Here is a 12,225-nt window from a genome sequence, read left to right on the forward strand (position 1 = left end):
GTGCTGAGCTGTTACCTTTTTCTATCACTTGGCCATCTAAGACCGCTAAACTTGCAGTGAACTCGGGAGGTTTCAGAGTGAGTCAGATACTCACCGTGTTTTGCATTCACTCTCTCTTGTCTGAGCATAAGGGGGATTTCAGGTGCCTAATGATGATTTTTGCACAATATTTAGCATTTATGCTGATAATCTGATTTGACTCCTTGTGCCACATGGCAAGAATTCCCCTTCTCCTCCAAATGCAAAAATAGGGGCATGAATAAACCTCTAACCTTGCGCTGTTGATTGGCTGAGACGTTCAAACCCCACCTCAGATCCAAATATCACTTCCATTATATTGCTATAATTACACGGAGAAGAGAATCATTCCACAAGTTATTTTGGTTTTAGTTGTCAACGTAAATGGGCGGACTTCTGGGGTGTTTTTTTTCCAGCTGCTGGCAGAATAACTGACTGAACAACTGCAAAAAACTAGACATGAAGGCTCTGGTAAACAAAAGGTTGCCTCCTTTGAAAGGCATTTTCCCACAGTTGGATGTCATCCCCGTATTCGTCTTCTCCGTACTGTGGCATGAGGGACTGTCCAAATAAGTTTCTACCATCATTACTTCTTTTTTTTTTTTTTTAATATCAGACTGCTATTTCTGTCCTTGCTGTAGATTTTCTGAAAATAAACTTGGAAATGTTTAGAATAGCATGTTTATTTCTACTCTGAATAGAGCACGTGATGGTCGGTGTCTCTCTAGTCTTGCTTGGCTCAGTGTTTTTGCCTTGTTGCAACTTGGTGCAACTTTGCTATTTCTAAGTTGGGTTCATTTTCCGCTCTCGGTCAGCTTTTTCTGGAGTGTTTGACATCACTGTGATGTCACCTGACAACATTTGTTCTTTTTGGACTTCAGCAGGGTTAAGTATTGGAAAACTCTCAGGGTGAAGCTTGGAGATGGTTGGTGACATTTAAAAACAAAGCACAGAAAAGGGAGCTGAGCCCTTGCTTTTTTTTTTTTCCCACCCAGAGCAGCACCCTGGATGCAGCTGGGTGTCGTGCCTTGTGAGCTCATGTAACCCTCCTGGCTTTGGGAAGAGACAGAAGCACCGCATATCACGCAACTTAGTCTAGCTCAGAAATACCTCTCCTCTCTACTGCAGGCTATGAAATGAGGTTCTGCAGGGTAGAACAGGTAACGTGCAACATCAGAACAGTTATACTGAATACTGGTCCTTGTTTAGAGGACCAGGCTGGATAACTTGTTGAGAAGTGAGTATCCTGACCGGCTGCAGCTTTGATGTTGCAATAAGCCAAAACCCCAGGCTGCTCTGAAGCTACAAGGGGTGGCTTTTTTTGTGACCGGGGCAGTGCAGATCCCCCAGAACACTGCTCTGCAGTTAGTCAGGCTCTGTTACAGCAAGTGTCAGTCCAGTGTGGCTTAGGAAGAGCGGTGTTACTCCACAGTGGCTTCTCTTGCTCAGACAGAAAGTGCTGATTTCCAGTCGTAACTTAGGAAATCTCCCACGTAGTGGTGTAATTCAGTGGTCTTGGCAATGCGTTCAAAATACTTTGTCCAAAATAGGAATGACTTTCCAGCGAGCAACAGGCACCGCTGCTGTCATCCAGGGCTGTGCTTAGAACTGGATTTCATGTTCGAGATGACATCTTGAAAACCCCGAGTGCTTGAAGCTGCTTGACAAGCATTAGGTAGGAGTCTGTGGGAGGAAGCACTTGAGGCTGATGCTGCTTGCTTTTGGGTCTGCTCGCGGTGCCTGTACGAGGTGAGTTTGCAAGGCTCTGACTTCTCTTACTGTGTGGTTAGCTATTTGATAATAAAATTCAGTTGGGGCCCTGCATGTTATGATGCTGGAAGGAAATGCTTTGTTAAACTGCATGGTTCTGTCACACGGCGTTTATAAGGTGTTTCATTATCGGAGGAATGCACTTAATGTTTCCAAGGAACGGAACAAACTTCGTTGTGACAAAGTGCTCCTGAAATCTGCTACAAGCCATCACTGTGAGGCTTTTGGAAATGACATCCTATCTGTTCCTGGCTGCTAAGACATGTAATTCTGAATATAATAAAGCTAACAAAAAAATACTATTATAAACTTCAGAGTTACCAGGTTTGTTCTATCTTTTAAGTCTCCAGATTAAGCTAAAGCTCGTGCTTAACTGTCCCGCTTGCTTTGTGCTTTAGATTTGTTTCTTTTTAGGCCAAATACAAATCTCATGGCTGTCCATGAGTAAAAACTGATGCTGGGCTCTGTTGCTCCAGCGTCACTTTGCAGGAATCCCAACAAAGCGGCCGCCTCTCAGGGGGCCTGTGGGTGCAGATGGGGAGTGCTGTGTCCTGGGGATGTTTGCAAAATGAAACTGAAAACACTTTGTTCTGGTTTTAGTTACTTTTAAACATTTGTTTATTGGGGGGGGGGAGGAACAAAAGATATGTGCAGCCATTGGTATTCCCTGTGGGTTTAGCTCTAGTTAGCAGAACCATACGTGCCACGCAAAGCAGAAGTGGTGGTTCTGCTCTAAATCCCAAACTGCTGTGCCACGGAGAAGTCCTAATAGAGACTGCAGCACTCACCCTCCTTGGTGTGAAACAGTAGCTGTGTTGTTCAGTCATACACGAGCTGTGGTTTCCTTTCTATCTGCTTATCCCAAGCTCTCACTCCTTAGTTTCTGACTTGCAGGAATTTAAACTTCATAATAGGAAATCAAGCCGCCCTTCTGATGCGTCCAGTGTTCCTGTGGTGTGGCATGGAAGTGTAGGGCAGTGCTGTGCCTATTCAGAAATACTTTGCATACTTGCTTAGTGCTGTTTGGCAAGCAGTATTAGATTTAAGAGCACGGTGCACAGAACTGCAGTTTGACAGGGTGTGCTTCTTGTGATGAAAACTGAGACCTGGAAGACTTCAACTTTTGTTTGAAGTGAGGCTGTAAGCTCATAAATTAGAAGTAGCTCCCTGTACAGCACCTCCCCAAGCCCCCCTGCCACCTGTTGAATTTTTTCTCTTTGAAAACAAGCTCTCTTCCCCCTTACTCCATGCGTGAGGCAGAGTAAACAAGGAATTTTGGGTCTGCTGTTATGGCTCTCGCTGAACTCTGAACTGTGCTCTTCTTATAATGAAAGTCCCGTCTGTGTCATTCAGTCTGCACCTTATCTGTTCTGGGTTGTGTTTCCAGTCCTCTGGAGGGATCTAAAAATATTGGAAGTGATGTTTTCTCTTGCTTGCAGCTGTGTTCCCTGTGTTGTTTGGCATCCATGAAGGTTGGGAGGCTTTTTTCTGTCTATAGGTGTGTAACGCTGCTCAACATCACGAAGTTGCTCTGGCTTCTGCAATTGCAGGAAAATTGCAGCCTCGTTTATTGTAAAACGCACACGGCAGGTTCGTAGCTACTTGGTGATGCCAAATGGTGCATCTGAGCGCAGCCCGGAATACAGATGCCTGCGTGTTTGATACAGGAGCTCATGTAGGGTACTGCAGGAGGCTCGGGCGTGAAGTGACCAACTCTGAGCTGGAGGAAGAACTGTGGGTTGTAATCTGATGATGGAAAAAGCCGCTGATGCTTCAATCTGCACCATCCCAGGTATTTTTTGGTTGGGGAAGTTGAACATCTTTGCCTGGCTCATATTTGATTCCTCGGCTTGCTTTTTAGCTTTTGATCTCGAGCTGTGATGGAAATACTGGCTTAAATGAATGCATTGAGAACTGCTATTGAAGGCTTCCTAAGAAGCCGAGTTTCATCTGTAACTTAGTTCAGCAGTGTTTGTGCTTCACAAATCAGAGCCTTTTAGAATTTGAAATGTCCTTATGACTACAGACACTCTTTCAAAAGAGGTCCCTTGTTTACATGGCATAGTAACGCTGAGTAATTGGTTTTGGTATTCAGGGTAGTAAGAGTGCTGTGCGAGTACAGAGGTTCACACAGCTAGCTGCACCAAGCCTTTCCTCTGTTTGCAGAGGCTGAGATCTGCAAATGCCCGGAATAATTTCAAATTCCAAGTCTTAGGCAGGTATTTTTAACAGCATGTAAGTCGTTTGGGACAAGGAGGAAGCTAGTGAGCCATTTAGAGACTTTTTTTTTTTTTTTTCAGGAGAAAAAAATGCTTCTTGTAGCTTAGGCACCTGCCTCTGAGCACGCTGGCTTGCCTCGTGCAAGTGTGGTGGCATCAGGGTCCCTTTTGTCAGCACCCCTGGTGTTGCCAGGTCTTTTAGGCAGTGTTGGAGAGCTGGTGGGAACAAAGGAGAGCCCTGTGAGCGGGTGGTTTGTGGCCACGAGCTAGGAGAACTGGGGTGGTAGCCTGCGTGCCTACCCAAAGCTCTGCTTTGTGGCCTTTTTTTGAACCGCTGATGGTGCCCTCGTGCTCATGCTAGCATGTTCAGTTCCTTCCTTTCAGCCTTTTCAAAAACATTCTGGGGTTTCTACCTTCCTCATTTAAAGCTGCTACATCCTAGAGCATGATGTGGAGCTTCCGATTCCCAGAGATGGGAAAACACAGAGAGGTGGTGCGAGGAACCTGTCTTGGCTGTCTTGCTTCAAAACCAAGTGTGCAGTGAAAGTGATTGTGGCCGAAACATAAAGGCTAAAATATAAAGGAGAAAAAATTATTTTTTTTTGTATGACTTGCTCAATTTTTTGAGGGTTTGAGGTTTCCTCCACGTTCTGGGACATCATGAACGTGCCTTTTCTTGTGGAGAGAGGGTGCATGGCAATTTACAGAAGACCCAGCTTTGATTGCTTTGTAATTTGAAGAATTTGGGAGCTGGAGGGAGGTAGTCTCCAACACTAGGAATTCAAAGCTTGATCGTTCGCTTATTGCCTTCATACCATTTTGAGAAAAATCCCCGGTGCTTGATAGAATGTTTTGCTTGTTGCTTCGCCAGGTGAAGGATGCAAGCCCTGAACTCTGTTTTCCAGCAGGTCAGCAGGGTAGAGTAGGAGCCCTTGCTGAGGGATTCTGCTTGGGCACAGCTCAAGTCATCTTGAAGTGCAGAACGCGTGCTAAAAATGCAGAACTAGGTTTGTATGGTTATACCTGAAAGTAGTCAGCTGGTGATACAACTGACTGCCTTGGGTGTTAGTGCCAAGACGCTCAGTGTGTGTGTCAACACCTGGAGACTCAGCTTCTGTGGCCTGTTCTGGGCACGTACAGAACTCAGCATGGCTGTGGTAAGTGCAAATCCCTTCTGCAGCTGATAACTTTGGATTGCGTGTGTTCTTGTGTAACAAAGCACAAAATGCAAGCAGCATTCCTTTGTCTGGCAAACAAATGTGGAGAGGGATTGGGGGAAAATAGGAGAACTCTCATGAGCAAACGGTCTGCACTGCGCTTCTCTCTGTGGGAGGAACAACAGAAGAAGTTAACTCTTAAAAATTGACATCCAGTTAGTTCAGGCTCTGGGATCGGCAGATTAGGGAGTTGGAAGGGAATGGTCTGAAGCACAAAGAGTTGAGGACCAAGAAGGGAGCGTGCGTGCCGGATCTGTGTCTTGAGGGGCCTAGGGAGAAATCTCCCGAGGCATTGCGAGTTCAGGCTCCAGAACAGGGAGTGACAGCACTTCGCTGATCGATGCATTTCAAAGCTAGAACGAACACCAACTTCTTAATAAAGCGATGGAAGAACACTCCAGCATGTAGTCAGCATTTCATTTCTCTTCTGGGAGCTCTGACAAGTTCTGGTAAGCCCAGGCAATGAGTCCCTGCCTTGCAATGAGAAACGCAGGTTCCTGTTCTGCATTCCTCAATAAACGAACCCAATAGGTGCTATTAATGTGAAATTTGTTTTTGTGTGAAGTGGAAGTCTTCAGGGTAAAATCCCACCTGGTGTGTGCATACAGAAGATTAAGTAACAATTTCTAATTACTATGAAGATCTGATGAACAAACATGTCTGACATCCTTGTTTGGGTAATTAGTAATACTTCTGTGATGACTTGAAAGGCTCTCTGAGCAACTTGGGTTTATTCTTCAATTTCATACATATTTTATGTATGCATTAGCATGTGCTCTAACAACCCTTCTCATACTCAGCTTTATCTTACTTGATAAAGTGATGCGTTTGAAGCTTCCTTATTTGTATTGCTAAGAGGTGAAATGAACACCTGAAGGCATTTTTGTGTTGGACAGATAGCTGATAGTAAAGGCGAGTTTAGTTAGCTATGACAGTTAAGATTAAGTATAACTTGATAAGGTCTTAAACTATTGCATTTAAGCAATGAGATAATTTACTTCCAGATGGGAAATCTGTGCTGTGTATTGCAAATGGGTTTGAAAACTGTATAGAAACTGGTATAAATTTTGAGAAATTAGTAACAAATACATGCTTCTTGGCCTGCTGCCTTAATTTCTGAATCTCATCTGCCTTCTCGTGTTAATAATCCTATTTGGGGGTCGCTACTTGGGATCGAGCCTTCTATCTCTGGTGTTGACTTTTTTGGCTGGGATGCTGTGTGCTCTGGATGTGAATGATAAGGACAGTTTTGAGACGCACCAAGTGCTGTTTTTTAACAGCAGCGTGGCTTGGAGGAGTTCTCGTGGGTGCTTTGTAGGTAGCTTATGGGAGCGTGCAGGGCTCGGTGCTGTTGCTGCCAGGTTTTGCTGTGTTCCTTAGGGACCCTTCAGCGGGCTTGCAGTCATGGTACTAACAGAGGATGCTTCTAGGAAGAGATTGTGGTGCAGGGACCCACGTTGCTTTTTGGGGTGGCTGAGAAGGGAACTAACTGGAGGGGGGGCGCTTGGAAATGTGCAGCAGCTGGTGGCTGCAGTTACAGGTGTGACTGTGCCTTATTCAGAGGCATGAATGAGCATGAACAGAGGAATCGCCAAACTCTTTGTGCCTCCAGAATATCCTTTCTTCACTGGTGGCTTCTGTGCAGGAAAGTTTTGAGGTGTAAACAGGCAAAATCACCTCTCCAGTGGAAGTTTTGGCTCGTAAAATGGGATGTTGCTGGGGCTCCGTTTTGCTGGCTATAAAACTGAGTACAACTAAATGAGCAGAGTGTGGTAAGTGAACTGCAAAGTCATCAGTAAGAAGTGGTCTGAGCTAGAAGAGGCTTGTTGGGGAAAGGATGCTGGCAGGTTTTCCTGGTGCAGATGCAACTTCTGCCAGAAAATAGCGCTTCTGCAGGTAGAGCTGCTTTTCTGTGGGGGGAAGTGATAGATGCCGTAACCACATCTGCTCCGGGGCTTTGGCCAGGGTGAGAACGTTGCCAAAGATTACGTCCCCAAGATGCACCGGCGATGACTTCCTGGGCCTGTCAGGTTGAAAAGCACGAAGGTCCCCAACTTTGATTTTGTGTTTTTGTGTGACTTGAGGGTTGTAGGCTCTGCTAGGGGAGACTTGCTCCTCAAGGTGACATTGCGTGTGTGTGAAACCACACCTGGCCAGCAGCGACTTCAGAGGGTTACGTTCTTCCTGTTTCGTGTCCCAGCTGGGTGAGGCTGTCCATCTTTCTGCTGGCTGCTGCGGAGGTAACGCACGGTGAAGGCTGGAAATGAGAAGGTGGCAGCAGCAGCAGCAACACGAGGAAATGAAGTCAGCCCAAGCAGTGTTTCTGCTTGAGAATTACAGTGCGTGTCGCTGTTCTGGTGAGCGGCGAAGGTTTCTCTCTGCCCACTGACTAAAAGTGTGCCCTGCCTTGAGCAGGGGACGCCATCGGAAGCAATAAGGGCTGGAGGGGAGAGATATGGAGCTTTTGGATGCTCACCAAACCCAGACCTGGGGAAGGAAGATAAGATGGAAGGACGTTAAGGATTTCTCCCTAAAAATTTGCTTGTGAAGTGCCACTGGCTAAACATTCTTCTGCCGAGTCTGTGTGTGTCATCAGTCACATCATCTGACAGGCTGAGCGGCTGCCTACCACCTGTGACCCTGTCTCAAAACTTATTTGAGATAACCTGGCCGCTGCAGTGAGAGGTGTGAGAGGTGGTTTTGTGTTGGGGTGGGATTTGTTTAGCTTTCATGGTAGATTTTTAAATGATTGATTTTTGAGTGCTACTCAAATGCTGCTCATTGAAGAAGTTATTTTGCCCAACCGTTTTCTACTCGCTGTGTACTTTCTCTGTTGGAAAATGTTAATTGCAATGTTCTGAAGTGGAAGCCTGGATTCAGGGCACAGGCTGCACAGGTGTGGTACCTCAAGATGTTGGAGCAACGAGCATTTCCCCTGCAAGCACCTCTGAGCCCAGGAGCTCTGCCTTTTGCTAGGGGAGTTAGCCTGTCCTTTTGTTCAAACTTCTTCTCAGAAGAGCAAAGCGCCGTGTAACCAAGCACTGCAACAGCTGCTGGGACAGAAGAGCCATGTTTGTGCCAGCAGCATCCTTTGGGGTAAAAGTGTGCTCAGGATATCTGTGGAAATGATTGATTTTAGAGGAGTCAACATGAAGGCAGTGGGCTCAAGGCAAGCACCATTTGGTTGGATTATCTTTCTCCTGTGATAAAGCTCTCATCTGTCTGTGTGAGCATGCCGTGGTGGTACAGATATTCTCCATTGGTTCCTGGTAAAAGCAGGTGGAAGACAGATTCCCTGACAGTTTGAGATGTATTTGAGTTGAATATTCCTTGGTTCTGATCCTCTGCTTGCACGCTGTCTGAAAGCAGCTCACTCTTTCATAATCATCATCTGGAAGAACTGTTGAGACCAGAAAAAGGGCAGTTAGAGATACCAGAGACCTTTCCAGAGAACTTGCAACGCTTAATCCAGAAAATCAATTAGTTGTTATTGTTTTCTTGGCACATGTTTGAGCCTAGAGGCAGATCTGCTGTAGAAATTGTCTACGGGAAAGCAAGCACAAGTTGTCAGGAATTTGCCCTTCCTGGTGTGCGTCGCTGCCATGGGTGTCAGGAAAATGTCCTCATCTGCTCTGCCTGACTTCTGCTACACACTTGAAGTATGTCACGGTATTGTTACTTCTTCAATGTATTTTTTTTTTTCTCCCAGAAAAATCCAGTCTTTTGACATCACAGAAATACTGCAGGATACTCTTCCAGGAAGGACTTTGGTGCAGGTACCTTGTGGGATAGGCGTTTTTCAGTCAGTTCTGTTCTAGCATACAGATTTTTAACGCAGAGTAGCAGATCTTTGGGAATGAAGTGATGGGTTGGTTTCTTTGAGAAGAACACGTGGAATGTTTTTGTTTTTTAAAACTGACATTAAAAAAAAAAAAGGGTTTCATAACCATTGTGCATGGTTGTATGGTGCTGGACTGATTTCCTCCTGGGGTGAAGTCCAGTTTCTGCCTTCTTCACAGATCTGTTGGCAGCATCCTTCTGAGGCAGCAGAACTGCCTGTTGGGTGCTGCAGTGGTTTAACCAGGTGCTTAAGCAGCAAAAATGAAGTTGTGTTACCCAAGGGCATGCAAAACCCACGGAGAAGGCGCAGCTATTGCTGAGCAGGGTCGAGGCAGCCTGCTCCTTACACTCCGTGAGCTGCTGGGCCTTGTGGAGCTGGCAGAGCAGCGCCTTTGCTACCTGATGGGGAGGAACAGTGCCAGGTTCCTACCAAGAGGTACTGAGCCCATGGAACGGGTAAAGTCCTGTGGGTGAGTCTGGCTCTGGACCAGAATCTGGCAATGCACAGTGCTGACTGTGGGGAAAGAGCAAAATTAATGTTCTGATACGCGTCTGAGGGAGGAAAAAGAAGCAGGGACAGCTTTTTTTGTGATAGCTCACACTTCTGTAAAATGATTTAAAGGAAAAAGCATTTGTACGGCAACATTCCCTTTTCAGCTGTATTCCTTTACCACCTTCTCCCTGCACACAGACCAGGCTCTGGGGGTGACATGGGCAGATCGGGGCTTTCCCAGCAGCAATTTGTTCCGATGTTGAAGTGGGCACCCAGAGAAGACAGCATTTCCCCCCAAACCCCAATGTGCTGCTTTGGGTTGCTCCAGTAATGTGCATCAAATCATACCTTGGTGAGCTTTCAAGCCTTCAGGACCAGACGATCTGGCAGGAGAACCCAACTTGGACATGTCTGGCACGTGGCTCTGGGCAGTGATCTCCCAAACAGAAAAACTTATTGGGAACAAGACCCTCCTGTCCAAGTTGTGCCAACTCGGCTGTCTGGCCTCACCGGGATCTTGGTCCCAGAAGTGGTCTGGGTTAAAATAAACCAGGAAACCCCTTCCCCGGGTCAGTGCCTTCGTCTGCTTCACTTGTAGCTGTGCAGGCAGTTGTGCTCCCACCACGGAGAGGTCAGCGGTTGCACGAGCTTGTGTTGCTGCCAAAATAAATACTTTCAGAGCTGCTTCTGGTAGCAGTGGGATGCAGCTGCTTCAGAGCAGGTTCTGACGAGCCCATTTTACTGCTCTGCCCGGTCACTGTCCTGTTTGTTCTTCCAGTCAAAGGTACTGTCTGTGCACAGGCACTGGAAAGGGTTCAGGAGGGCTTTTTCCATTCTCAGAGTGTAAGTGTTTTCTAAAAATGCTGCTCTTTGCAGTCCTGTTGCAGAGCTGAGGGGTTATGGTACCCATTGCCCCCTCGCTGAATTCCACCGCTGTCATTTGGGGTCATTCCTTTCCGTGGCAAAATCAGCTTTTGTGTTCCTCTTGAATCAATATTGTTCGCTTTCCTTCAAGCTCTGTGCTACTGAATTGTCTTATTGGTTTGAGACAAGAATTGAACCCGTAACCTTGCATCTCTTCTGTGGGACTAAAAGTATCGATTGCTGCTGCTTTCTGCTATTGAGGTGCTTGTGGTCTCGAGAAAACCAACACTTTTCCTCTGTATTTGGCACAATTGGATCTGTTTGCAGTACATTTACATGAACGGTGCAGCAACTGGTGGGTCAAAACAAAGTGGAGTGGGGTGAGAAGCTTTGTAGTGCAGGTTCAGAGGGGACAGAAGGGGAAAAGCTGAGCCTGGAGGTCTGGAAGAGCAGTTCTGTGTAACAGCAGGAGGGGATGGGGCCAAAATACACATTGTGGATAGTGCTTGTGGTAGTGATACACGGTGGATGAGCAGGGAAAGTGACGGCACCTTGTTGATTTGGGAACCAGAGGGCTCTGAGTGCTCTTTCCGAATACCCATCTGTTTGTTTCAGTGGCTTCTCACCCTAACAGCAGCAGTGCTGGGAGGCATGAGATGTTGGCTCAAGCTTTGGCCTGATGGGGAAGTGGTGGTTACCGAAGACCTGACCTCTGCCTGGATGAACCTGTGGGCCCTTTGCATTCAGGAATGCCAGAACTATTTTTGGGGCACGTATGGGGTGCTTAAAATCACCCCTTCCACAGCTCAGCTGCTGCGCCGTGTGCTGTTTTCTTCCGCGGCAATGGGAGACTTCAGGGAGCCACCAAAATAGTAAACTGAACGAATTATATGGAAATGATGCCATCACCTTCTCCTACTCTTTTAAGGCAAGTCTTTGCAAATTGGCGAGTGGGAGGCAATGGGTTGAACAAACCCATTCGGAAACACGCTCGGCACCCGTGTGCTCCCACTCCGCTTCTCTCTCACTATGTCAGCTACAGCCGCTCGGCGGCAGCTCCGGAAACCGTAGACGTGGCTCATTGCTTGCACAGATCTGCTGAGCTTTGCTCCCACGTTGGGATTTCTGGTGATGGGAGACCCCAGGAGGAGCAAAACACTGGGTGTGATGCTGCCTTTGGGAAGGGTCCCCTTTACACCCAGAAGCTGGAGTGAAAGGTAGTAGAAGCCAAAGTGTTCTTCATATGAAATGTGTGCAGTAGGGGCTGACATCTTCCCGTATCCCATTATCAAACCTGGTAGAGAAGCAAATGCAGATGAAGCACTTAAAAACAGCCTCCCTGCTCGTATCCCATGTGGTTTTAAATCTGCGTCGAGTTGGTGGTGGAGCTTCTGCAGCCATCAGATAGCCAGAACTGCCCAGAACACCGCAGCACGGCAAACCCATCTGCTCTGCTTTTATTTGGAAGTATTGCAGTGTGAATGCAGTTCTTGCATTTCCAAATCTGCTAATTCATCCCGGAGTTGTTGCTTGAGGATTTCTTTTCGGATTTAAAAGCTTTGTTAGACAATGGATCTTTGTTGGGGCTCTTAATGATTAACCTGAAAACTTTCCAAAAGGCTCAGAGAAAATGCGAAGCAGCTGACTGCTTCGGTTTTGTCTCTTGAACCAATTAAGTGGAGTAATAAAGTTTTCTCCAAAGTTGCTTTTTATTATCTCCCTCTGCTAAAAGAGTGTATGTTCATCAGCTAGAAACAATCAGTAAAGTGCAGATAAAGAGGTTACTACAAGCTGAGATCTTCGT

At 46.5% G+C, this 12,225-nt stretch overlaps 1 protein-coding gene across 3 annotated transcripts in view; it reads left to right on the top strand.

Moving 5' to 3' along the window:
* The window catches only part of ARIH1 (ariadne RBR E3 ubiquitin protein ligase 1), a 55,029-nt gene that overhangs the window by 3,086 nt on the left and 39,718 nt on the right, over positions 1-12,225 (top strand). Inside the window, exons 1-2 of one of the 3 annotated variants that reach the window (XM_084532517.1) lie at positions 7,790-7,909; positions 8,744-8,883. The exons of 1 other annotated variant lie outside the window; for it this stretch is intronic. In XM_084532517.1, the coding sequence (XP_084388643.1) occupies positions 8,827-8,883 (57 nt within the window). In that variant the 5' untranslated portion in view covers positions 7,790-7,909; positions 8,744-8,826. Of the gene's footprint in view, positions 1-7,789; positions 7,919-8,743; positions 8,884-12,225 lie in introns of those variants that run through there. One more of the 3 variants, XM_084532518.1, reaches the window with a different exon arrangement.

Source organism: Aythya ferina (genome assembly GCF_964211825.1).
Source record: "Aythya ferina genome assembly, chromosome: 11".
NCBI lineage: Eukaryota > Metazoa > Chordata > Aves > Anseriformes > Anatidae > Aythya > Aythya ferina.